Source organism: Pseudopodoces humilis, chromosome 5, assembly GCF_049639895.1.
Source record: "Pseudopodoces humilis isolate 2021_Gansu_Grassland_sample_001 chromosome 5, ASM4963989v1, whole genome shotgun sequence".
Lineage (NCBI taxonomy): Eukaryota > Metazoa > Chordata > Aves > Passeriformes > Paridae > Pseudopodoces > Pseudopodoces humilis.
Window position 1 is genome coordinate 37,773,925 of NC_142204.1, and position 27,753 is coordinate 37,801,677.

Genomic DNA, 27,753 nt, shown 5'->3' on the forward strand with positions numbered 1-27,753 from the left:
CATAACAGAACAAGCATTTGCAAGACACAACAATTGGGTTTACAGGGAAAGGGCACCCTAGGGAAAAAAATATAGGGGCAAATTTTGAAAGCAAAGAACACCAGCATATACACTACCAGCAGTAGAGTTCTAACAAAATGTATTACAGGATGAAGTTTAACAAACCACAATACATGAGGAAATCTAAGATTTGGTAAAATACATTAAGGCCAGGAAAGATCCACTGAGAGCCAAAATCAAGTTCTTCCTGTAAACAGGCTTACAAATCCTAATTTGTCATAGCACAGGAAGTCTCCTGAGTACTTGCAAATGAGAACACCGTTTCTTTTTCACTTTCCAATAGTAATCTTTTTTAAATACCTTGAGCAATTTACAAACTGTTTTCTTTTAAAATTTATATCTCTGATGTGTGCTTCAATTATGTGTATAATTTGCTGAAGCAGGCCTGCAACATGTTCTACATTGATCAGCTGTGAATATGTCACAGTTCTATATCTACCTTCATAACCCTCTTTTCTGCATTTTCTGTCTTGCAAAATTTATTGAGAAATTTTCACAACTTTTGTTGCTACAAAACAAGCTAGATGTCCTAGGAGTTCACAGTTAAGGAAGACCAGCAAGTTTAAGTACTGGGAAGGAGAACTGGATATGTATTTTCCACTTCTCTATATCTTTCTCTTCTTTTTCCACCTTTTCTATAACCACCTCCTTACATTGCCAAGCAGATGGATAGCTGATTTGGAGTTCCTAAGCAATTCCACCAGCTACTTCAACTTCTGTTTCCTTTCTGCATTCTGTTTACCAGATATAGCTTTGATTTGGTTGTACACCAGAGGCATTATGCCAAATGTATGCCCACAAAATGATGCAGTACAAAAACGGGAGATCAACAAAGGAAACAATACATACTGACCACTAGCACTTCACAAAAAAAGGCCAATTTTACTCTCCAAGAACATGTTTTTCTATCATGTATGTAGATGCCTTCACTAAAACAGCATCATTAAGCAAAGAGATGAACAAAGAGGTTTCCTCATGCATTTGTCTTCAGGGCATTTTAAAATATTAGGCAACCAAGTATGAAGCTTATCCTCTAATTCAAACACCACAGAGGAAATCTGTAAAGGAAAATCAATTCAAGAAACAGTAAATAATACTTAAATAAAGTGGCCTTATGATGTGGTTGGTATACTGATTCAACTTCCAGCAACAACTGTCAGAGGTTACCATCAATTAAAATATTTTTCAGGTATTGCACACCTATACTGTGCTTCAACCTGTAAGTGATGAGATTCAACAAGCTAGGTCCTGAAGGAACCAAAAATGTTTTGCAGACACATCAAAAATTACTCACCAGTTTGTGGTCCAAATAACTGCACACTGCCACAACTTTATTTTAAAGTCGTAGCACATTCAGGATTGCTGAAAGTTTGAGAAGCAGTCTTTCAGTTAAGAAAATACAAAATCAAAAATACAGCTAAACTTTTCTACTGAATTTCCCATATCAACTATACTTCCTGATGAAATGCATATTTTTATTTCAGCAGGGCAACCATGTAATGAGTCCTTACTTTGAGGCAAAAGTTTCTATCTCATCTTTACTGAAGAGAAAGTGTCTACTGATTCAAAATTATGTGAAATTCAGCCAGCTGACTGAAGTTTTTTTCTGAAACTGAAGCTTCATCTAAACCCTGAACTCAGAAGGTTTGAACTCACATGACTCCAAAGCACTTAACATAATGTCATTCAAACTGCTGTCTCAAGATGAGCAGAAAATGACATGAAGCTAGAAAAGACACTGACATTCTCCAAACCCTTACTTAATCTCTTGAATAAATGTTTATATACATTCTGTCTGATCTCTAACTGTTAAGAGTTAACTACTTAAAATAAAGAATTCCCTACATTAATCTACTTTGCCAGAGCATTGAAAAAATGCAAACCTGTCTTTAGGAAGAAACGTGGAAATGGATTTTTTTTTCTTGGTTATAAGCAAAACTCAGTATAAGGATTTCTTACCTGGTACACTTAAAAAGGGCTAGTAATTAGGAAACAGAAGATCTTGCACGTTACCTTTACAATCTCTTGTTTTTCCTGCCGAAGTCAATTATACATGAGATTCTAGTTAATTTTGCACTGAAAGCTTCCCCCTCAGTCGAGTTAAAACAAAAAAATCATACAAGGATTGACTTCACTGAGCAGTTACCAGAGGAAAAACACTCCATGTGGTATTAATTAAAGGTTTACTTTGCACCATCATGGGGAGCCTTTAACCAAAAAAGAAAAGATGAAAGTAGTTGAGGCTGAATCTCCCTCAATGCTGAGCTAGCATGATATTTACGTTGGGTTAGAAGGATCAAGCAGGCTATAGTTCAGGTCTGAAATGCCAAAATAATAACGAAATAAATCAAAAAGGTCCACGTTTTAAGTCTACTTCAAAACTTATAATGATTTTCTGGGTTTTCTATGAGTTAAACAATGGCTTAGAAATCTTTAATGATGGAGGCAAACACATTAAGAGGCATGTGAGGCAAAGCACATTAAAGATAGACGTGTGTCTAGTGGCTGAATTATACCAACTGAGCCAATGAGAAAGGCAACTCAGATCATTTATCTATTTCTAAATTATTAGGACACAGACATGTTGATATGCAACCTCATTATTATTCCGTAGTAAGGGCAGGATTGTCCAGACTGTGGAACCTAATAGTGTAAAGGAAGCACGGCTCACTTACGGAAGGAGGAAAGATACCCTTCTATACAGGTACAAAGATTTTATTTAATACTAAGAAAAATTCTGGCAGATATGACCATCCTTAATTATGAAAAGTAGTAAGCAAATAAATAGTGGCAAATCCTATCCCAAGGCATTAATGGATCAAGAAGACAGGATTCAAAGCTGTTGCTGATGTGCTACACCTTGACTCAGCCAATAAAGTTGTCAGCAAAGCTAACTGTTATATAATAAAGAAAAGGGAGAAGGCAGCTGGGCTCTGTGAAATGCTTTCTCAGCACCAAGCCAGGTACTGACTGCTGAAGTATTTGATGCTCATTTGATGGATGTAAGGGCAAATTACATGCCAGTAATTCCTGCTGTCATAGTCCTCAAAATCTAGACATTCAAGGACAAACATAATGGTTCCTTCTACCAGAAAATAAGGACAAAAAAGATCAGCCAATAAATTCCTGTATCTGCAAGCCTCAGCTGAATTCCTTCCTTTACAAAGCCACATGCAAAGGACTTCAGGATATGAGAGAAACAAGCCAAGAGGAAGATGGAATATACAGCTGCAAACAGGCCTCTGAAAGGAGAAAGGTGAGCACAGCAGATGAGAAAAGACAGAGCTCTGAAGTGGAAACTACCAGCATGGAGTTCCACTGTAATTTTCTCTTTTCTCTGATCCTAAAACCAGCAAAGGCCCCTTCCACAGAGGTGAGATTACCTTGTATCAGACATAAGATCTTACAGCTCACGAACTCACACCCAGATGTGGCTACTTTTTGATAGCATGGAGAGACAACCATATGGTAAGCCTCTAATACAGAAATCTCACCTTTTTCTAAGTCATGAAATAGCAACAGCCAGGAAATTCACATGCAGATGACTATTCTGAGCACACATGATCAAGTGAAATTCTCTGATCTCAGAGGAACACTTTGTTAAGACAGCTTTCTTTTTAAAATCATCCTGACAACACAGAAACAACTGTTTAAACTTCCCAGACCTTTAAAAATGAGATCTAGCAGTAAGAATGTGAGGCATTTCAGAATAGGAATTTCAAAAAAACTCTTAATTTGGGGGACAGGCAAGGAAAGAGGCTGAAATGGGAAGAATCATGAATTCCTTCCCATGGCAGATGTCTAATCACTGTATATGAGAGAGCTTCCCTGCAAAATTAAATGTAGCTTCACCTTCACAAGTAAAAAGTAAGATGCTGGGATTTATTTTCTTAGCTAAAGGAAGGAAATGAGAATTTCTAGCTTTAATCTGAAGCGACTTAGCTTTGAAGAAAGATATTAAGACAGTGGGTTAACCATTAAGGATCTCAGCACAGAAAGCTCATCTTTCTGTTTTAAAACCAGAAAAACTTCATTCCCTTCCTTGGACAAGTTCTGATGTATTTCACATTAACTGCAATGGATAACAGACACCTCAATCAGAATGCCTCTTCATTCAGTTTTTCACCCAGTATTTTAATCACAGAATAAACTGAGTTGGAAGGGTCCCACAATGATCACTGAGTCCAATTCCTGGCCCTGGACAGGACTATCATTAAGAGTCACTCCATGGGCCCAAGAGCATTGTCCAAACACTGCTTCAACTCAGACAGGCTTGGTGCTGTGACCACTTCCCTGGAGAGCCTGGTCCAGCGCCCAACCACCCTTGGCGAGGAGCCTTTTCCTAATATTCAACCTGAACCTCCCCTGACACAACCTGAGGCCATTCCCTCAGGTCACTGGGCATCACAAAGAGATCAGTGCCTGCCCCTCCTCTTGCCCTCAGGAGGAAGTTGTAGACTGCCATGAGGTCCCCCCTCAGTCTGCTCTCCTCCAGGCTGAACAGACCAAATGACCCCAGCCAGAGGATCCAGGACATAAGGATAGCAAAGCTTTAATAGGACTGATTTCCTTTTTCATTAAGATTATGCAAGCATGACAGTAAATGCCTTCTGGACAACACAAGAAATTCCAGACACGCTGGAATGCTCAATAAAGTGTTGCAGCTCCATGGCAGTTGGCATTGTTATCCACTCATCTTTCCTGCTGTAAAAGTCTGTAAGGAGTATTGAAGGAAAACTGATAAAATTAAAAATGGCAGGGGGAAGAAATATTTAAGAAAGTTAAATAACCTAGAGAAGAAGAAAAAGCCAAGAAATGGGTTTCAGACAAGAATCATGGATCCCTGTTTTGTGTCAAACTTGGCGCTGTTGGTTAAAGTAATAATGGTGTGAACATGCCTAACAGACAGCTCTTCTCAAGAGTCTTGGATTCAGCCATAGTAAGGCCGTGAATGCCAAGTAAGATGGACACAGAAAAATGTCAGCTCTGTTAAAGGACAGACAAGTTGAGTCAAAACCTTAGTGGTTTATAAGCCTTAATGGTGAAAACTAATGTGCCTGTAGCCTATAAATATCCAACAACTTAGTGAGGAAGCTGTGCACAGATCTCATTTTTTCAGATGTACTCATATTGCCCAAGCTGCATTTCCAAATAAAAGTCCTTTTTCTGGAATGGACAACCAGTCTTCTGCTTCTACATTTATCCAAAAAAGAATGAGACAAAAAGTCTTCAGTAAGCTAAAAATAAGCTGATTTTGATACTTTAATCCATGGGCTTTTTGAGCAAACCTTCAAGGTTAACACTGCAGAACTATGAGGGAAAAAAGTTAGCTACCCAACTTTCCCAACTCTTCAGAAATAAAGAGAATTTTGGTTTATCACTATTTTCCTGACACAAAGAGCTGTGGTAACATAAACCATACTTTTTTTTTTTATAATTCACAGGTAAGAATTACTACTGACAAAACACCAACCAGAATGCCGGAATATTACACTGTTTGACCATCATGACAGAAAATAAGGTTTGTAGTTCTTGTTTTCACAACTTGTACTTCATCCTTCTCTTCTGAAAAATGATAAGTTTCTTGGAAAAGTTTCTCTTTTTATGCACGATCACTTTAATTTTTTCAAGTTTACAAATGTCAGTCAGTATGTTCAAACACCAAATGCACTTTATAACAATAACAAAATTACCAGCAAACCAAATTTCAGTAACTGTAACTTTTGCTTTCTCATCCAACAATCTATGTAATAAACATGCTGAAACATGACAGTGTTGATTCCTACTGTAGTGTGCAAAAGAATTAAGCATGTTTAACCCTTGTGAGTTTCATCTCATTTTCTCATCACTTACATATGTCAATATGGTCATTTTTATATCAAAGGCCAAAGATATCCAAAGCCTTATGAGCAGTGTATGTCTTTCTTCTTTTTAAGAAAAAACTTGACAGATTAATACTTTTTCAGGCACAGCAATATTACTGTAGTTAATACTAATTTATGCAGCACATTTCTGATTTTTCAGTTTAACTGCCATCCCTTGTTCAATCCACTCTTCTTGCTTGTATTCTGCTAAGATGCCAAGATTTCACATGATGGGCATGTTATTTGCATAACAGTGAACATTATATTCATTCCACAGAAATTTCAAGCAAATACACTATATTCCAAATGACTTCTAAAGCGAAGTTATTCTGAATTTGTTAGACTGATTATGTGAAGAATAAATGACTGATGATTTGAAGATAAAATTCAGTGTATAAATGTTGTCATCTATGACATTTCACTATTCTAAAATCACAAAGGCCTGCCAGATTTCATTGCATTCATAATTAGAATCATTACATTGTAATTCAGGTTGTGCTCTTTATAAAGATGAATAGAATCAGTTTTAATACAGCCAAAGCCAGGCAAACCCAACAAGCCTACCTATGCAAGACAACTGTCAGTTCAAATAAAGATTTGTTTTCCTTTTCATAATGCAATTATAAACAAAAATTGACACCTGAAAGAAAAAAATTAAAATACAACAAAGAATTAAAATTTCACAAGAAGCATAACTAACCCAAGAGTAACCTGTATACAATGAATTTTTAAAAATTAGCTTTAAATCATAATCATAGCATCTTTATTTTATGGCACAAAAAGTTAATGGGGTAATTATATTCAGGACAGCACACAGAAATGGAAAAAAAAAATCAGACATTAGTTTTTAAGAGTTTACGCAAAATATCCAAGCCCCAACAGATCTCTGTCAGACAATCAAGATCTATAATAAATATTTTACCACATAATTAAACATATATAAGCACAAAAGGTTAGAAAATATAAACATTCCTCCAAAGGAAGTAAAATCTCAACAGGAACCTTTAACCTATAGTTTTATAATGATTTCCTTCTACTGAGGTCTCATGTCTCTTATTTTTCTTATAAATATAATATAGCTAGACTATAGCAATTCATACAAAATGGGACCTGTCTAGGTACAATATGATATAACAGAAGGACTCCAAAATAATGTCCCAGCATGGAATTCCCAGCTCCCTCAGAGAGCTCCAGTATTTGCTCACTGGTTGAAAAAGCATGTCCAATTATGTACAGCTAGAAACCATACCAAAACTTAAATTTTCAAATTATGCAACCCATGTTAATTTAGCATTTACTCTAGATATCTAAACAATACCAGGAAGATAAAAAGAGTATAGCTGGGGAGAGGAGAACAGAATACTGTAAGAAAAAATATGTACAGTTTTACAGAATGTTTTAGCCAAAAATTTCTTTCTAATTTATCTCGTGAATAAAATTCAGTGTTCTCAATGTTTTAAAGAATAGTCCATGTTAAATCACAACTGCTTTAATCCAAAGTATTTCTAAGCAGAGAGACAGTAGTTATTTTAATGCTGGGTTATGACAGACATGACATTATTTCTCTTGCAATAAATTGCAGATTACATTTTTGGAATGCTGTCAAATTATTTCACACCTAGTGATTTTGGTTCATTCGACATCTGATACTTGCATGCATCATTTGGTATTTTTCAGCAGTCCCTGTCTATAACAGAAGCAGGAGTCTAACAGCAAAGCAGCTTTTCTGTGGAGTCTCCACATTAACGAAATAGAACTGACTTACCATGTTCCACCCCGGATAGAGGTAGTCTGTCCCAACAAATTCAAAATAGTGAGCAAAACCTTCCTTCAACCACACATCCTCCCACCAAACTGGAGTCACAAGGTCACCAAACCACTGGAAAAACAAGAAGTTCAAGTTAACAACTTTAACAACCTTTAGGAAAACATATTTTCATATATTTCACCTAGACAAACACATTCTCCACATATATTGATAAAACAGTAGTATTTACCATGCACTGAAACTCACTAACTATATTTTTCCTTATCTAATTAATTCAACATTACAAGATGCACAAGTTAATGAAGTAAAACATTAGAAAAAAAAAAGCACTGAGGACAGTATTCACAAAGTCAACTTTAGTTCTCTGAAGTAGATGCTCACCTAGGTTTAACAAACTAACATATACACTGGACAGAAAAAGGCTTCTATAATTCAAGTAATCTGATCCATTACACTGAAGCTTCATGATGCATAGTGTGAATACTGAAAAACATATATGTGGGAATGGGAACACGTTCTCCACCCCAGACCTAAATTTTAGCATTTCTTTCTCCCCACTCTCTGCCCACTAAAATTTACAATACTACTGATGCTCCTCTCCTTGGCAGGTTTCTTAAAGAAAGCAGCTTTACACAATAATGACAGCTCTCCGTGGGTAGGACTCAGATGCCTACAAGCAGGTAGTTGATGCCATTTAGAGAAGATAGTAGAGTATGTGAGATACCCACAAAGGCCTAGGAAATTTCATACTTGACCTATAGGACATCTGCAGCCTTTGCAAACAGCAGCCAGAAGCAGAGGTATCTGAATCGGCACAGCCCACCTGTGTACATGCAAAGGAACTCACTCGAGCTGCCTGCCTTTCCCATTTCCTCCACGATTCTTCAACATCCACACTGACTTCAATCTAATCTAGCAGGAAGGACGGAAATCTGAAGGATAACTAAACTCCATAAACTCTACAAATAAATGAAGATCATCAGATGAAAAGAGGAGAAAGGTCTGAGCTGAGGGCAAGGCAAGAACACAACCATTACATACTCTGCTCACTAAGACCTCAACAGACACAAATCTCACAGTACAGGACATGCAGGTGTCAGGGGGATTTTACACAGAGCTGGGATGACCACTGGAAAACAGATGAGGACAAGAATTCACAGGAAATCAAACATCATATGCTCATCTGCTGATAGATGACCCTGTTTAAGTGATTATTTAAATGACTGTAGTGTGTAACCTGAATAATGTTACACCAGTGATAAGAACAGGAACATCAAAATGATTATGAAAACCTATTTCATACTCTCTGTAGCCTCTCTTCTGTCAAATAAATACCAAAACTTTAAGTAACATTATCTGCCAGATTTCTCTTTATAAAAATCAGTTATAATAATATATAATCAACAGAGATAATTTTGAGCTTTCATGTGTAAACATGCTCTAAAAATACAGAGAGGGAGCAGCAAGTATTCTAGAGGGAAAGGTAAGAGCAGAGGAACTGAAGCTGAACTTTAATGAGAGTGGGGAATGAATGAAAGCAGAGTTGGCCCATAAGCACTTTGATTTCATGTCAGCTGGCTTGTTGGAAGGCTTTGTCTGGGACCTGAATGAAAGATGTCACTTGTGTGCATGTCTTTGTGGAGTGAGAATGACACCACAGAAGGATCAATGCTGCAATGAGGATCCATAGTGATGTGTTCAAAGAACAGACTCGCAAGCAAAGACCAGACTAGCTGGAAGATTCCCAGACAGCCACATAAGGTTCAGCAAATAGAATTTGAATGAAAAGACATGAAGAAAAACATGGCAATGAATGTCTCTGACTATCAGCTTAAGAATTTAGAGAGAAAATATGAGGTTGATAGAAGTCATATTCGTATACTATGTGAAGGTAAACTTAATGCACACGCTGTATGCATAATATAGTTGAAGGCTATTAATAAATTAACTCTACAGGGCAACTAAACATAGATCCTAATCTCAAGAACATTTAACTGAAAAGACAAAGAAATGCTGGAAATATATTCATATAGCTTATGCATTTACAGAATTTGAAACAATAAAATAAATATAACTTTCATACACCAAGAAGGATGGAAGTTAAATTCATACTAGAGTAGATTGCTTAAATGATTTCTAATGATTAAACATAACAGCACAGAGTTTATTTCCTGAATTGCAGGAGTACTACTGAACAAATGTGAAACCAGTGGTAAAATTGTCATTTTGAACTATGACTAGCCAGAGAGATTTTAAAAATATGAAGGTTGTAAAGTTCGTAATACCTCGTCCTGTAATTTGAATTAATAACATTAATTTATGGTGCTACAAAAGACAATTTCTTCTACTCCTTTGTGAGTTTTCTAGGTTCATTTATTAATGATATAATTAAAACTATTTGTTTAATTATCCACCTAAAGGAAGAAATGTTTTAAAGGCATTAAACCAGTATGTGATATCAACATAAAAATGTTGGAAATTCGCTTAACTACTTTTGAACAGTATCAGAGTTATGTATGTCAGAGACAGAGCAGTACCCAGAGGCTATAAGCAAGAAAGCCAGATTTTCCAGCAGAAAGGTGCTATTATCTTCCTAGGTGTTACATGTATCAAAGGAAAACTGTAAGTAAAGCATTTAATTTCTTTAAGTAATTATTTATTTATTTGTGTATTTGACTATAGGCTCTATCTGCCTGAAGACCATCAATTCATTCTGAAATGTACAGATCACATAAATTTCTCATCTCCCTCATGTATTATATTCAACCTGATATGCAGAAAGTACTTAATTTACAGATATTTTGAAAGGAAACTCTTTTCTATATGGTTTATTTTTTACAGATTATAAAAAAATGTTGATTTAGAAGTTTTTAATTTTCTTTCTGCTTTCATGCCTCTGTAACTCAATCTGTCACACCAAGTTTTGTGCTCAGGTGGGAAAACTATGACAAAAATGATGCATAAATTCAAATTACTCTTTCTTCAAAGGCTATACGTGGAACTGATCTGTGATATGCAAATAAAACTGATTACTACCTTAACAGAATTATTTTAATGAATTATGGTAATTATTTCAAGTTATCAAATTAAGCTGGTAGAAATACATCTGTTTTGACTAACTCATGGTTTGGAGCTCAGAGGATAAGCTTTTATGCCAAAACACTCATATGATTGAGTTAGGTTTTTTTTTAATTAAATAAAGAAAATATTCTGAAAGAACACTCAAGCTGAAATATCAAAAAATAGCCCTCTACAAAACTACTGAACCAAAACTACCACAGTAATTTTCATGCATCTCTGCTAAAACAGGTACCTAAAATAACTGGTCAAACATCAAAAGTCAGCTGTCAAAAAACTGGACATGAAACCCTTTCTTCTTACACGCTTTTTACTTGTATTTTAGCAACCACTGAATTTGTCCTTTTGCAGTGTTGCCTCACATTTTCTATCTGTCCTGAGCACTGTGCAGGTTTGATAATCACAATTTTTAACAGTCAAGTCTAAAGGCAGTAAGATGGATTTTTAATATTAATCTGATTTCTCTAATCTTGGAAACAACATTGGCAAAGCAACTGCTGTGTTACTCTCAGTAACAAGGCTCTCATACAGATCAGTTTACTGCATGCTCCGATATGTTCCACGAATCTTGAAGTCATGGGTTTAAAGTCAGGGAAACTGGACAATGACACAATTCTTATTAAAAAAAAAAACAAAAAAAAAAACCACAACACATATTTTAGAAGAGTTCCATTTCCTCTTCCCTGAAATCTAAAAAACACCGAATAAATAAAAAATAAAAAGCAAAACTGGAGGTGTGGAAATGTAGATTCTAGTTTTGTTTGCAATTGAGAGATTTTGGTTAATTTTTGTTATTCTATGTGTAAAAATGAGTGAAGGGGAAGAATATTCATGTGTCACCACAGGCTAACAGGTGATATGATGCACACCAAAAGAACGCGAAGAAGGCAGTGAATAAATAACAATTAAGGAGCAGAGGCAAGAGATCCTGGACCCAACTTGGTCTTGGTTCAGCACATTTTCAGCTAAGATAGTATTGTTTAGAGTTCCTTGAGGGGCTTCTGAATTTGGTAAGATAAAGGTAGAAAAAAGGGCTAAATTAAGACAACGTGATAGAGGTGCTAGACTGTTTTTTAGGTTATATTTTTGAGTGTTCCTCCCTTTAAACTTTACTTGCAGGTGAATAATCTGTATTCTGTGTGATTCAATTCTGCATCCAAGAAGTAGAAACAATGCTTCTTTAACATTATTTTTTTCTATCTTGTCTAGCTATCCAATGAAGCACCTGAGCAAAGACCTAATCTGCATGGCAGTGAAACAGAAACAGCAGCAGCAGCAGGAATAGAGGAAATTACTTTTAATTAAGCAAACAGCACTGGAAGCGATATCAACATGGACATCAACCTCCTCATCTGCAATTATAAGGTCACTTAAATGCACTTTATGATCATATTTCTACCCTAAAATAAATTCAGCTATAGTTTTTGCCTACTTCATGATCCTCTAAAATTCCCAGAACAATGTAAAATGGCTTCAGTGTCTGTAAGAATTAAATAAGCAAACCTGGTCAGTTACTGATGTGATAATTGCCCACATCTGAAGTACAAATTGCTCTGGAAGCAGAGGAAATTATCAAAGCAGTGCAAAGAATAACTGGAAGTAATGAAACAACTTCAGAAAAATCAAGACTTAAGCTGAACACTTGGGAAAAGTTACTTATCATCAGATTTAACCAAAAGGTTTTAAGGGAAGCCATATAACCCTGTAATCAGGAGCACTGAACCCAGCACTACAAACACATCACATGGAAAAATCTAATATTCACAGGAGCTGTGACTTGATGACCTAATGTATGTTTTCCACATATGACTCCTAAGGCACTGTAATTTTTCTAGCTGAACTGTGTACTATTCTATTGTACTGCACAGTGAAGAGCTTATAGCAAAATCAGATGATAGTATCAAGATCAAACCAACAATAACTTTCAATAAAAATTTCATTTCTTAGTTGAGGATTTCATATTCATCGACCAATTTAATGTGAAATACAAACATGAACCAAACATTATTTTCAGGCTCGTCTGCCAGACTGCCATTACAATGGCTCCCTTTTACATGGTACTTTTTATTTGCAGAAAGTGTTAAGAATTTGCATTGCCTTTAAAGAATACTGTAAAGTCACAGATGTAAGCCATGGTGATTACACAGTAGGATTTCATTCATTTTAACCTGAAGGCTATGATTATGCCTCTTATGAGTATAAGAAAGCGTTTCCTGCCCCTGTAGCAAATTTCTTCAATAACATTTGCATTCAAGTCAATATTACTAACACTTGTAATGTGTTTAGCTTGAGATAAGAAGATGGGAAAAATGTAAAATAAATTGTAATACGGGTTTATTATTTTAAGTTTTCTTATTGACACAATAGTTTCTGTACACATAAAGACTCGCTTATCCACCATTAGTGAACAGAAAGGGTCACTACCAAGCTGGAAAAAAACTTGAGAAGAAAATGGATATGTGTATATATGACAGAATACAAAGACTACTACCTATTGACTTCAGACAAAACATTTTTTGACACGAACATGAAACTTAGCATGAATATGCTACCATCATGTTTATTCTACATACCAGTAACAAATACACTGACACACAAACACACAGAATATACCACTACAGAAGAAAGAGATTCTGTTCATTGCTACTAATTTTCTCTCCTATCCCCATTTTGAGTCTTCACAGTTTCTGTACTGTAGGGATGTGTCTTACAGACCTCCATGTTACATGGATTCCAGTTACAACAGAAATCACAACCAACAATAGATTCTGACATTAAGATCAAATACATGAACACCTTAAATACCTGATGGCATAGCTCATGTACAATGACCATGGTGACATCCAGTAGGTATAAAATAGAAGAAATGCTTGGATCTAGCAGTATCCTTTGCTCCACGAAAACACTCAGTCCCCAGTTTTCCATAGCAGCATAAGGATGCTTAGGCACAGCCAACAGATCTAGAAACAGAAAAAATACATGTTAACTCCTTGTGGGAGCTACTGTGCTGAAGAGCTGTTGTAAGAAGGACCATAAATCATTACTAAAAACATTTTAAATAACATACATGGGGGGGAAAAAAAAAAATCACACAAACCAAAAGCAAAAATTCTCTCTAGTAATATTTCTTAGGAAACATTGATAAAATACTCATTTTCATCCTATGCCACTATCTGTTCACAAATGATTACCATGTTATTGATGTAATACAGTACTTAGTATTTCTAATGAAGCGTTCTATAGAGAATCCAGCTTATTTACAACACCTTGTTGATTTACTTCTGGGTTTGATACTGCTTCTCATGTTTACTACACCATATCAGCACAGTAACACAGACTCTTACTACAAGTATTTTTTATATTTTCACTGAAACAACTCCTTTATGAACAGTTTGATCTTACACATCAAGCTGTATGTAATGACTGACATTTAGGGGTGCACTGAAGAAATACCATTTCACAACACCAAGAAAAATGGCAAACTGTTCAGAATCCCCAGTTCTTACTAAACAAGGCATCTTCTGGTGTGCACTGTTGCTAGCACACATCATCTGGGAGCAAGACTGCTGACAGCCATCTCTCAGCCCTGCCTGCTGGAACAATGGAACCATATGCAACTTAAGGAACTTCAGTTTTGTACTCAGTAAGTGACAAAATATTAGGACCAAGATGAGATAGTCCTTCATCAAGTAAAAAAAAAGCACCAAGGAATCTCTCACAGTGGCATGAGGTTGAACAACTCAATACATGTCTTAGAAAAATTTTAACTGCAGAAGATTGAAAAGGAACTAAATTGACTACCAACTACATTGATTACAGTAAATTTCCATAGGAAATAAACCAATACACAATTCTGCTTCACAGCAAAAAACATCTGAAAGACCCCAGAAACAACCTGTTTGTCTATCAGAAGCCCAGTACAACCTGCGTAAAGATCACACAGAATTTTGGAAGCTACAATGTGACATCAGCATGGTGCTCCCTCCAGTCAAACTAATTAGCCTGACTTCTCAATTAATTAGCCTGGCTGCCACACTCTTCTCTCATTTGCCTCTACTACTTCTGCTTCCAAAGCTAGTTCATTGGCAGTTATCACAAGTATGTCTAGGTGGTCATTCACTGGGTGACTTCCTAACATGAACAAGAGAAATTCTGACCTAATTATTCTAAATAATTCTCTAAATTGTATTACAGCACTGACACCTCTCCTAGGTTTGTCTGTTTTGGCTTGCTGATGCACGTGCTGGAATTGGCTTGGAGAACAAACAGACTGCAAGAGCTCTACTCCAAGATTCATAGGAAGTTGCCACAGAAATACTGGGAAACGAGAATTTGGGTATATTCTGGCGTTCCTCAAAAGGGCCTGCTCCAAGAAGTACAAAAATACCAGCCTCCTAGAGAATGCAAGACATGTCTAGCAGCTACTTCCAAATACATGCAGAAAATATCCAAATCACAGAGACACACTTCAAATGCTAAGGAATAAATATTTTATAGAAAAGCAAACACTAGAACATGAGCCTAATTAAAGAAAATAAGGTAAAAATCCAAAACATGGTTAAAGAAAATAAGGTAAAAATCCAAAACATGGTGTTCAAGATTAGGCATGTGAGTAAATTCAAAACCAAATGCTTTCCTTTTCTTCTTCAGTTGAAGCTTGAACTGTACGATTTTTTCAGAATAACAGCAATTTGTTATAAATGACATGCAAAATGAAAAGCTCCTGTCTCCTATACAAAGAAGGAATAAGGATGGGATAAAAAAAAAGACACAAACATTACCAGGTGGAATAACTGAAGTTAATGGCAAGTTTTCAGTAACATTAAACAGGGATCTCTTCCATTCTCAACTCTGTAAAGAAAGTCATAACTTCTCCTACACCAATTCAACTTTCCTCCAAAAGGTGTCTTCAGAAGATGAATACTGTTCTTACCTACCCCAATTAAGTTTTCAGCATTTCCCTTTGAACACAGAACAGAACTAGCACTAAAAGCAGGTCCCTATTTTTCACTGATCCTTTCATCTCTTTTTTCTCCTTTGGGTTCATTTGTAGTTTTTGGTCTTTCTTTCCCACCAAAATGGATAGATTTTGTTAGTGTCATCCAGTAATAAACTGAAATAACTCTTGTGGAACTGGGAAACAAGGATGAGGTCTCACATTAAATATATTTACAGGCTAATTATAGACTGTCTTTCACTATTGGTGTCGTTGGTATTTCTTTGCTAGTTTGGACTGATACTTTACAGCACTGACACACCAATAAAACCTTCCAATCTGATGGACAGATAACTGCCTTGCAGGTAGGCAGCCACAGAGGGATATTTTAAATCACTTGCATCCAACATAGCCCCATTTCTCTGCAAGCCTGAAAAGTCCTTTCACGCACCGGCTACTGCTGAAACGGCTTTTCTGAAGAGAAAACAAAACATATTAGATAACCCTGTCAGTTTCCAGAATGCTAATCCCTTCAGGTGACATGAGCATACCAATAATGTTGAGTGAGTATGAGCACACTACCATTTTCTAGTACAGGGTCTGATACACTACACTTTAATGCAAAAGAAACTTCCTTAATCTCCACTGACTGACAGAATGGTCTGTGAAAATACATCAATCAAAATTTTTTGCTACTTACTGTCCATTTCTAAATTCTGAATAACCAAGTCTCAATGTTAATTTTTCAGTGTCTGGTCTTTGTTAGCTTCAAAAATTTCTACTACCTTTAAATAAAATTCCAAACACGTCTAGTTTTGTGGTAAAAGACACAATAATCCATATCTTTCTCTGGGGAGTAATAAACGTTTGATTTCAGAGGAACAATGTGTGATGTTCAAGTCTCAACATGAGAATTTGTATTTCCCTGTTTATCACACCATTAGAGCCCTGAGCAAGGTATCCTGTGATCCTGGAGGTGACATCTGTTAAGGTTTTAGTGTCATTTTTAAGGTACAAAAGGAGGAGTGATAATGCACATTTTGATGGAAATATCATTCACATACATTACTGCATGAAAGTGTTTTGCACTAACTGCAAAATGGGAACTACTGAATATATAACGGCTTGTGTACATGCTGCATCCAGTCACTCTGCACACTATTTAATTAAATTCTTTGTAAAGCACTTGTGAATGTTTGATTATGTGGATATTGCTGGGGAAATAGAAATGTGTGTTATTGCTTGCAGAGAATAATATCCTCATGCGTCATAAAACTGTTACTTGAGATTTCCTGATACAGCAATGCAGAGTCCCGTGTAGTGCTGGAATAATAAAGGGTTTCCACCTCCTGGCCTTCACAGAGACATTCATGACCAACAAGTAAAAATTATACAGCTAAAATAAAATCACAAGACAAAAATATGTTGGATCTTCACACTAACATGCTATACTGGTACAATTATTTGAAAACAAGGACAGCATTTGGAATTTTAAAAAAACTATTTCTGTGTGACTTTCATGAAAAAGAAATTATGTTACAAAAATTGTACATAGCTCAACAGCTTTCTTTATTTCCAAACATTTAATTAAGGCATCATAACTATGTGAGCTTACATCAAAATATAATCCTTTGACATTATCAGCAAGTTATCATCATAGTGCAAAATAGGAATTAGCAATTTCACACCTAAATTGGCCATAAAGCAAACACACATTTGATGGGAGTTTTTTATCTATGAACTTACTATCTGTGCAATGTGCTCAAATTATACTGGTTTTCAATCTTTGCCACTCATGTATCTTCTAAGTTCTATTAAAAACCTCTATATTCCCCAAAGCACAAACTAGGAGCATCACTCTTATTTTAAATTGAGAGCAAGGTTAGAACAGAAAAGGATTAAATGCAAAATGATCCAGCTCTCTCATGCAGAGTACCATGAATTTGTGGGGCCTTTCCCCCTGCTTTACCATCCTACTCTTTGGCAAACAACAAAGCATCTTCTCCATCACTGTGATTCCACTATACTTAACCACCCCCATTAGAAGCTGGACAAGGATATTGGTATAACATGCACACATCCTAACTATACATAGAAATATGAGTGCATGAATAAACACCAACAGACATCCACATCCACATTTACTAACATTATGAACTGCAATCTTATTTGTTTTAGCTGCTGGTTGAAATATAACCAAGAGCTAGATACTCCAGAACATGACAGTATTAAATTTCTAATACTCATGGTGAAAGTTAAAAGCACTAAGGGGGAAAAAAAAAAACCAAAAAACTAGATTCATTAATTATTTCTGCAAATTTTCTGCTAGCATACATGAGAAGTCTCCCAAATAAATATCTGAGACCCCTAAACACTGAAAATTGCAAACGAGAACATAAAACTGAGAGACAAGAATTTTCTGTCAAGCATATATTTTCCTTAATAAATCCAGGAGGCATTCATGGATAAACTGTTCACTCCATGAACTCCATAGTTTTCCCTTATAATCCCTACTTTTATTACAAAAATGACACTACAAAAATAATTTGAATTTATCTATGTGCCTCTCACAATGTTATTTTCATTCATTTCTTCAGAAGCTTTCTTCAGGATATTGGCACAGGTACCTTGCTCCCACAGGATGTCCAGTCTTCTGACAACAAATTCAAAAACTAAGAGGAATCATGGACTAGTATCAGTTTATTTAAGTCATGCCTTAAGTATGTTTTTGCCCTTTCCTGGTACTGCATAATGCAATCAATAGCTTTACTAAATTTCTCTAAAGGCCTTGTGCAATTTCCTAAATGAATGCTACTGCAGCAATAGAAAAAAAAAATAGAACTGTTTACCAGAAGGGTACATATTTCTACCACTCAGATTCCTTAATCAAAGTAATTTTTTTACTAAGTAGAAGATGCTTTTCTGTAGTCCAGTACCATTTCATGATTTATTCAGGTTTATTAGGAACAAGCCAAATATAAAAAGTGACAGATCTCATTAAAAAACATGAAGTCAAACAGTAGTCATTGTAAGAAATATCCAAATTTTCTACTGATAATGGTACTTGCAATAAATATCTAAATTAGCTGCTGATTTGTCTTTTTTGCACTGTTTGATTAGTTTATGTCAGAGAAGTTTGTTCTGGAAAACCAAGTGACTTCTTTATATACTTTCATCCCCTTAAAAAGATAGATGGGGGAGGGAGGAGGCAGGCAGAGAAACAACACAATGGGATGACGCACCAAAAAACCCAAATAGCCCAATGATAGCAACAAGGTTGGTAAAAGCTCTCTCAAACTCATGTTTGCCTTGAGACACTTTGAAACACCCTATTTTCAGAAAATACTAAGTGCATGTTTTCTGAAAACTAAATCAATTCAGTATTTCACTTTTGGCAGTTAGAACTCAAATACCCTAAATTAGCTGTCTTTAAACTTAATAGTATTCTTCTGTCTTAGCACATGTAAAGCATTCAAACGCACAGAAGCCACAAATGACCTGCATGACACCCCCACAGGAAATCTTCGATTAATGCTTCTGCTCAGCCAAATGCTTATTCTGGCACACATCAGTTTTTATCTCCAGAACTGTATCACCACTACCCTTCTGTAAGCTTGACACTTAACAACCCACACGGACGCTGGCCTGCAGAGTTAATGCAAAGGTCTAAAATAGTTTACCATTATTCTGGTCAAATCAAATGGCTTGTTGCAGACCCTGAGGAGAAATCACTACCACACAGCAGTTTATTGCTGGGTTTTTTATTGCTTCTTATTGCTGTACAAAGTATTGCTTAACATTAACTGACATAAACAATGGATGGATTCTCAGAGTGTTTGATACATACAGCAGATGTTTAATGCAATGTGAATATTAAAGGATCCAAGAGGGGAAAAAAATGTGCGAGAGAAAGCTGGGGAGGGTAAGGAGAGAGAATATATCTTCACGGAAACAAAGAAAGAAAAACTTTGCTAGGTTTTCAAGCAACTGAGCCTTGACACTTGGTGATAACTAGTTTATAGTTCAAGAAAATAAAATAGAAATCTGTTGATTTTATTTGACATGCATATTATTAAATTTCTTTCAGTTTTGATACCCCCAGTCCATAGATCATTGCTTTGTTATTTCAAAGTATATCAAATGATTCAATGTTAAAATGAAAAATGAATGCAATCGCCCATTGAGGATGAATTGTGTATCATCTAGGTTATATCGATCTGCACAGGAACAATGCCTTTCTTTTAAAATAATACCTGGACAGATCATTATGAATTGCTGCACGGTATTAAACAAGGAAAAAAAATCTTTCACAAAGTTTCTTTATAAACTTCTTTCCTCCATTTCAGCCTTATATGGGAATTCAAACAGGGAGCTCTATGGCTCAAACCAGGACAGACTGAAATGAGTTCAGGTTTCTGTTACTCCAAGTAACAGGATAGTAATGTGTATGTACCCTCTACAGTATATAAGCAATAGAACACAGAAAATACATTCCAACTCTCAACACTGAAATATCTGGAGAGAGGAAAAAAACAAGAAATACTTTTGTTGCCTTCATAAATACTGTTTCTAACGTAAATACTAAGAGCACTGACATGATGGAAAATTGCCAATAGCCATTTTCCTACCACCAGAGTTAATAGAGCATGAGGATTCTACGGCTGAAAACAACACGACACTGATTACTGAGCACTATCAGTATGAATGCTGCTGCAAAGAAAATGATCAAGTGCCACTGCCATATTCCTTCTCTTTGCTGCAAAATCAAGGTGCGGGTACACAGAAAACTCCAGAACTTCATTCTACTTAAGAGTAGTAATGAGATAATTTTATTTTTCTTTTCATCTGGCACACATTAAACTGATTTGCATCACAGTAATAAAGAGATGAATGTCTGCATAAGTACAACACTCTTCAAGTGTTTATCTCTTTTATGTTTGCTTTAAAGTCAGATCACATTCACAGGTGATGGGCACAGTTTAACAGGGAAGGTAGAAATAGGAATTTTGGAAAGATAGGCAGTTATTTTGCATTAGTAGTATCTTATATTTCACATGGAAATAAAATTACAATGTACCTAATCATATTAACTGATACATCTGAAGGCAGTATTTTTGTGGGGACTGTATCTATTTATCTTCTGTTCCAGAGTAAGATGAGGAAATGCAAATGAACTGTACTGGATAGCTCCTGAGATACTGTTTTTAGATCTTGCTGTGTATCCTAAGTCCTAGAATAGAGTTTATTTTACATTCTTATGCAAATACTTTCGATATAGTAAATCAGGATATAACTTTACTATCTCAACACTAAAAACAGTAATCCATTCATCACTTTGTTTATTAAATTATTTTAATAAAAGAATTAGTATCTTTCTATGACATATCACAATAAAAACCCATCATCTCGAATTCTAAACAAAATTCTAAAGAAATGCAAGTAACAGAGGACTCACTTTGTCCTCATGCAAGTTCAAACTCTCTCCTTCCCACTCATACCTAAGGACACAACCACGTAAACTAAGTCTCGTCACACAATCCATATTCACAAGAGGCTCAAATTACACCCTAATGGATCAGCATACAGAAGTCCCAGGTGAACTCCTTGATGCATTTAGATTTCCTAGAGATATTTAACTAAGTGAATTTACTACTTCAGTCTATTACCGACCAGCACAGGCACAGCCTGCCAACCATGTGCTGTGCGGCAACTCATGACAGGTGAAAAAACCACAGTCAAAAAGCAGCTACAACAAGACTGTGACAGAAAAAACGATGCCTCTGCACAGCTGCCCTGTGTTTCCCACAGTAAAATGCAGCACCAAGATCTGAACCACCAAGAAGCTTCACTTTCCTGCCACGGGAGCGCTGAGTGGTGGGCTCCACTCAGTACACACCCTATGCAGAAGAAGGCAGTAACATGTCTCCAAATAATAGGGTCTTTTTCTAAGCATCTGGACCCAGACTTAACCTCACATGGTTATCTGAGGGGGAAGGGGGAAGTAATTAAGAGAAATAAAAGAAATTAGCAAGATGGAAAAGCAGAATAGCTGAAACCTTCACCAGAGCTGAAAATCTCCCTGAGCATGAAAAACAATGGGAAGGGATGAAGGTGCTTCATTCTGCACCTGGAAACAACTGATACTAGTGACGAGAAAGACAGTAATTAGAAAGTAACCTTATTTCTGACAGTTGTGGTTCCAGACATACTTCAAGTGTTTAATAGTTTCAATTAACTCAGAGAATAGAACCCAAACATGAAAATCTGTCACAAAAATGGAACACTGCAAACTGTAAAAATAAAATACTCTAGAAAGAAGTATTTGTTATCTGAAGTTACAAAAGGAAAGTGACACACTGAAGAGAGGCTGGTGACCGATACCAAATGAACTGTACTACTTAAGTTTGGCAAGGAGCTAACCAGAGCTGACAACACAACAGATTAGGACAGACCTGGGACAAGTATTTCAGGAACAGACTCCTGACCTCCTCAGAAAAAAAGGAAAAGCAGAGCATGGCAAACAACAGGAGCCATCTAGTCCAGAATAAAGTTTACCAAGATCAGTCAGATCTCTGACACAAGGAGTAAGATTGATAATCCAATATCCCACCAGAAAATAAACACAAAATAGAAAATCATCCAGAGCTGAGAGAACATGTGGAGCTGCACACACAGTGACAGTCTAGACAAGCAATAGTCCTTGTCAGAGTGGGGGAAGAAATTCTGAAAGGGTGATGAATTACAGCTCTCTCTCCATTCCACCAATGGAGTGACTACACTGACAAGGGGGATGTGATGACAGCACTTACACCTATTAGTATTTCCTTTGTACTTCTATGATACACAAATGCTATAGGGCATGGCAATGCTATACCTTTATATTAAGTATGCTTTTTTAGTTCCCTTAAATCACATTTAAGCCAAATTCAGGTAAAAAAATCAGTCATACATTTTATCAATAACTTTCAAAACTGACAACACTGCTGAATGCTTAGTAAAGTTACCACCAAAAAGACAAAATCTATGTTTAATGTAGTTACACTGATCCATACCTACATCCATATTGAACTGGCACTAACAAGGAGGTATTCACAGCTCAGGTCCTTGTGCACACCTTATGTTTCACATTTTCCCAATCACTGAAAAATTATTCACAAGTTCTGGTCTGAGAATTCATCTGCAAGAGATGAACTTCTCACTGAGCACTCTCAGGTGCACTCCTCCATTCCCTCTGAGATCTTCATATTCCTTCATCAGTTAAATCACAATAGGCTTTGAAATGTTTCTGGGATCTAAACAGACTTACATCTCTTTCATCCTGACTCCTTCTGTTTCCTCCATTTTTGAGACACAGTCTGTCAATTTTTCTTAATAGTGCTTATTCACTTCCTTAGATATGCAAATATCTGGTTTTTAGACTAAAAAACATCTTCCCTGCTAAACTGGCTGGTAAGCAGCTTCCTACTTCAGTGGGGGATAACAACATTTTCCTCTCACTTCAGTAATTCATTTGCATTTTTGCAGCGTCTAATGTGACCTCCACCAGAGCTTACAGTCTGTATCAATCTTTACTTGCATTATCCAAAGATCTAAATAAATACAATGTAAGCAGTTCATTGCTGACTGCTGAGACCAACAATCCCAACACACCAGTAATGAACCACGATGGGATAACAGTGGGCTTGAGCAACTGAACCCCACTGCAGCCTCACTGTTCTCAAAGTTAGAGCAGAGTAAGACAACTTCAGGATATAACAAATAAGAAAACAAAGTAACTGCATATTCCCTTCTTTCTGCACAAGGAAGAACCCATATAAAATTGGAACTTTTTTTAGTGCCTACAAAAGGAAGTGTTTTGAGAGGCCATTGATATCAAGTATTCCTGTGTTAGACGAATATGCAAAATTCCAGCAGATGCCATTTGAAAAGGTTATGCATTCATCTTATGATGGCACAGACAGGGTATCAAGTTTTACATAGTAATATTTCCTATGGGAAAAGACAGGAAGAGAGAGCAGCAAGAGGCATTCAACAACTTTGTGAAGATTAGGAAAAGGCCAAGCTAAAACCAAACACACACAAAAAAAAACCAAAAAAACCCAAACCAAAACATAAAGGACATACATTGGAAGTATTGTAGTGGAAGTACAGAAAGCTGTTAGTGCATTGAGATGTGCAGGCAGAGCACAAAAACGGCCTTATCATCATGTCTAGTCAATAGAAAAGATACTAAGATTCCCTGGAATAATGGATTATGTAACCAAATTTGTCCCAGATGTAGGGGGTTTTTAATCACCAACTACTGTAAGCACTACTGAGAAATCCTGTTTACAGACATCGTAGAAGTCTGAAAAGGCAACAAGAACTGAGATAAAGAGATCTCCCTGTAATCCCACAGCCAATTCAGAAACAGGATGACAGAAAACATAACACTAAATTGCTGAAGTACCTTTAACATGGCACCAGGGCATTCCTCTAACAGATTCACACAATGGTTGGGACTGGAAGGAATCTCCAGTCTATCTTGTCCAACTCCCCTGCTCAAGGAGGGCCATCAAGAGCCAGTTGCCTAAGACTATATCCAGATGGCTTTTGAATATCTCTTAGGATTGAGACACCACAATCTCTGTGCTCCCTAGGATTTAGCAGATTATCTTTCCAAGCTTCGTAGTTTGTCATTCTTTAACACTTCATCCAACAGTTTGAATATTACCTCAAATTTAAATTAGCAAAATAAAACAATCAGACCTCCATAAATCCACTACAATTTACATTCTTAGTTCAAAACAGGGTATTTTATGCTAAAGTCTTATTAAAAATATGTTTTAAATGACAGCATTTTATACACTTTTACTAACATGCTTCCTATAAAAAAATTTCTTTTAGTGTCCATGTTTTACTTAGACTACTGCTCTGGAGTAAACAGAGAACTCTTGTCATGGCCAAATGAAATAAATGGTCTTGGTACTCAACAGCCAGAAGAACTGCAGACAAAGAAGTTTTCTACTTTTTCTCCACATATTCTGCATTTCACAAATTGCAGGGTGATGACCAAAGCTAAGAAGGTAGCTTGGAAAACCAGAAGAACACTATCTTAAGCTATTGAAAAATGGGATTACTTCTGAAAAAAAAATGAAGATCCTGTCTCAGAGTACAACAAATACAGTGGAAAAAGCTGAAAAATGTCACCAGAAGGCTTGAGAGATAAAGTTGAAACAGATGAGAAACACAAACTGAGAAACAAGACAAAGACATGAAAAGTTTGCCTGAGACAGAAAGTAAGTAAGGGCTGAGAAGCAAAGGAAATGTTATCACAGGGACTATGAATAAAAACACGAGAAACATTTTGAGAGGCTAAAGAGGGAGCAGGTGAACACACCTTGCTAGGACACATTAGGACACCATCTACACTTCCTTAGGCTTACCCCAGTAAGGTTTTGTGTATCTTCAATTCACAGAACTAGAAGAAACAGAAAAGCTGTGGAAAAGCCCATCCACTGCTCAGGTAATAAGGAACTGAATGAGCAGAAGGCTCATGAGGTATTAAAATAATAACTTCAGCAATCACTTCAGCAATTATTCTGTTATTAGAGATGTTAATACCCTAGATGTTCATGTACTCTGCCTTTTAGAACTAAGTAGCAAGAATGGCTGCAGAGAAGTTCTCAAGAACTCCGAAAATTAGTAACACCTTGGGAAAACTATAGCTTGAAAATCATTGAAGGGCAGAACTAACCTTGTCTCCTTCAACAAGGTGACCTACGTAGTGGATGAAGGAAAGGCTGTGGGTATTTTCTACATGGACATCAGTAAAGCCTTTGACTGCATTCCCCACAGCATTCAGCTGGACCAGATCACTGCTCATGGCTTGGATGGATGTGCTATTCGCTGGGTAAAAAAATGTCTGGATGGGCAAGCTCGGAGTGGTGGTGAATGGAGATGAACTCAGCCAATGGTGAGTCACCAGTGGTGTTTCACAGCACCCAGTACTGGAGCCAGTGTTTAAAATCTTCACTGACAACCTAGACAAGGGGATGGAGCGCACCCTCAGTAAGTTCACAGACGATACCAAATTGGGAGGGAGTGTTGATCTGCAGGAGGGCAGGAAGGCCCTGCAGAGGGATCTGGACAGGCTGGATCCATGTGCTACGGCCAACTGCATGAGATTCAACAAGGCCAAATGCCATGCCAGACACCTGGGTCACAATAATCCCATGTAATGCTACAGACTTGGGGTGGAGTGGCTGGAAACTGGACAGAAAAGGATCTGGGGGTGACATCAGCTGAACATGAGCCATTATGTGCCTAGGTGGCCAAGAAGGCCACCAGCATCCTGACCTGTATCAGCAAGAGTGTGGTCAGCAGGACCAGGGCAGTGATTATCCCCTTGTATTCAGCACTGCTGGGGTACCTTCACTCCTGTGTTCCAGTTTGGGGCTCCTCACTAGAAAAAAGGACATGGAGGTGCTGGAGTTTGTCTAGAGAAGGACAACAGTGCTGGGGAAGGGTCAGGAGCACAAGTCTGATGAGAGGCAGCTTAGGGAACTGGGATTGCTTACTCTGAAGAAAAGGAGACTCAGGAGAAACCTCACTCCACTCTACAACTACCTGGAAGGAGTTTGTAGCCAGATGGGGATTGGTCTCTTCTCCAAAGTAACATGCAAAGTAACAAAGTAACAAGAGGAAATGGTCTTGAGTTGCAATATGGGAAATTCAGATTAGGTATTACGAAAAAATCTTGTCTAAAAGTGCCATCAGGCATTGGATCAGGCTGCCCAGGGAAATGATGGCATTATCAACCATAGAAGCATTCAAAAAATGTCTGGATGTGACACCTGGGGACACAGTTTAGTGGTGAACATAGCAGTGCTGGTTTAACAGTTGGACTGATTATCTTAAAGGTCTTTTCCAACCTTATTAATTCTATGAAACAGCTTTACATGGTGCAGTTCCATTTGAGAGCAAACTATATGCACAAAATGCAGTGACACAGAGAACTGAGAGACCACATGAGTATCAAAAATGTTGAAGGAAAAACAGCAGTTAAACTGAACAAGCAAAAGAAGCCATAAAAAGAAGTTTGAATAAAGTGAACATAAAGCAGACAGAAATTCAGTACAATCAATTGCATCTGTCAGGTAAAGAAGCCAAGAACCTTCCTGATCAGCCCCTGGCAACAAAAAAGATACCAAAACAAATGTAGCACGTTCTTCTCCTGAAATAGCACTATTTGTCCAAGTACAATCTTGTTTATGCCCCACGTTATACCGTGACATTACAAAGTCATGGAGATAGATGTCTGCTCTCAGTACTACTAGCCCACTGAATACATAAACTTTTCCAATTATACAGAAATCAGAACGGTTTCCCTGAGTAGAATTCCATTCTCTGCATCACAGATTTAAACATTAAAGTTATATTAAAGTTATATTAAAGAACCATAACAAAGTTAGCTTCACAAACCTCATGGAAACTGGATAACTGATGAATAATTTACATTAACATAATACAGGTCTCATTTTAAAATGTTTCTATTACGATGACTTTTCTCTGTTAGAATCATAATTTTCCCATACCACCTTGCTTCATTATTATTTACAGAAAAAACAATTTCTGATCATTCCTCTTAAAAGTAAAAATCCAATTAAAGATTTTGCTGCATCAGTAATGTTTGGTGTAGACCATGACTGAGCATACAGGCTTTTCTTTTCAGAAAATGTAAGAAATACTTGCATAAAACAAGTATTGTAATGTCTACTAGAAGAAAGAGAATAAATTTCTAGATCTTCAGTACAATGAAAGGCACAAAAGAATGCCTAGTATGGAATCATAATCTAATAGCCCCTGAATTTAGGAAGTCTTTTTGTTCTGACTCCTATCAACACAGAGTACATAGCTAATTCAATGTGCACCACTGAAGCGTTCTTAAAAATCTTAATAATATTATGCAGAGGACCACTGCAGTTCTGTAGTAAGCCTAGTAAGCCAGGACACCAAGTCATCAAACCATCCGAACTGAAAGTATGCAAAATTCCATTTTGAAGACT

General features: G+C 36.7%; 1 protein-coding gene across 1 annotated transcript in view; it reads right to left on the minus strand.

The window, feature by feature from the left end:
• TRHDE (thyrotropin releasing hormone degrading enzyme) overlaps window positions 1-27,753 on the minus strand; it is a 211,339-nt gene that overhangs the window by 117,747 nt on the left and 65,839 nt on the right. The window contains exons 4-5 of the mRNA XM_005519367.3: window positions 13,576-13,730; window positions 7,690-7,803 (exon numbers count right to left, since the gene is read on the minus strand). Coding sequence (XP_005519424.3) covers window positions 7,690-7,803; window positions 13,576-13,730 — 269 coding nt within the window. The remainder of the gene's footprint in view (window positions 1-7,689; window positions 7,804-13,575; window positions 13,731-27,753) is intronic.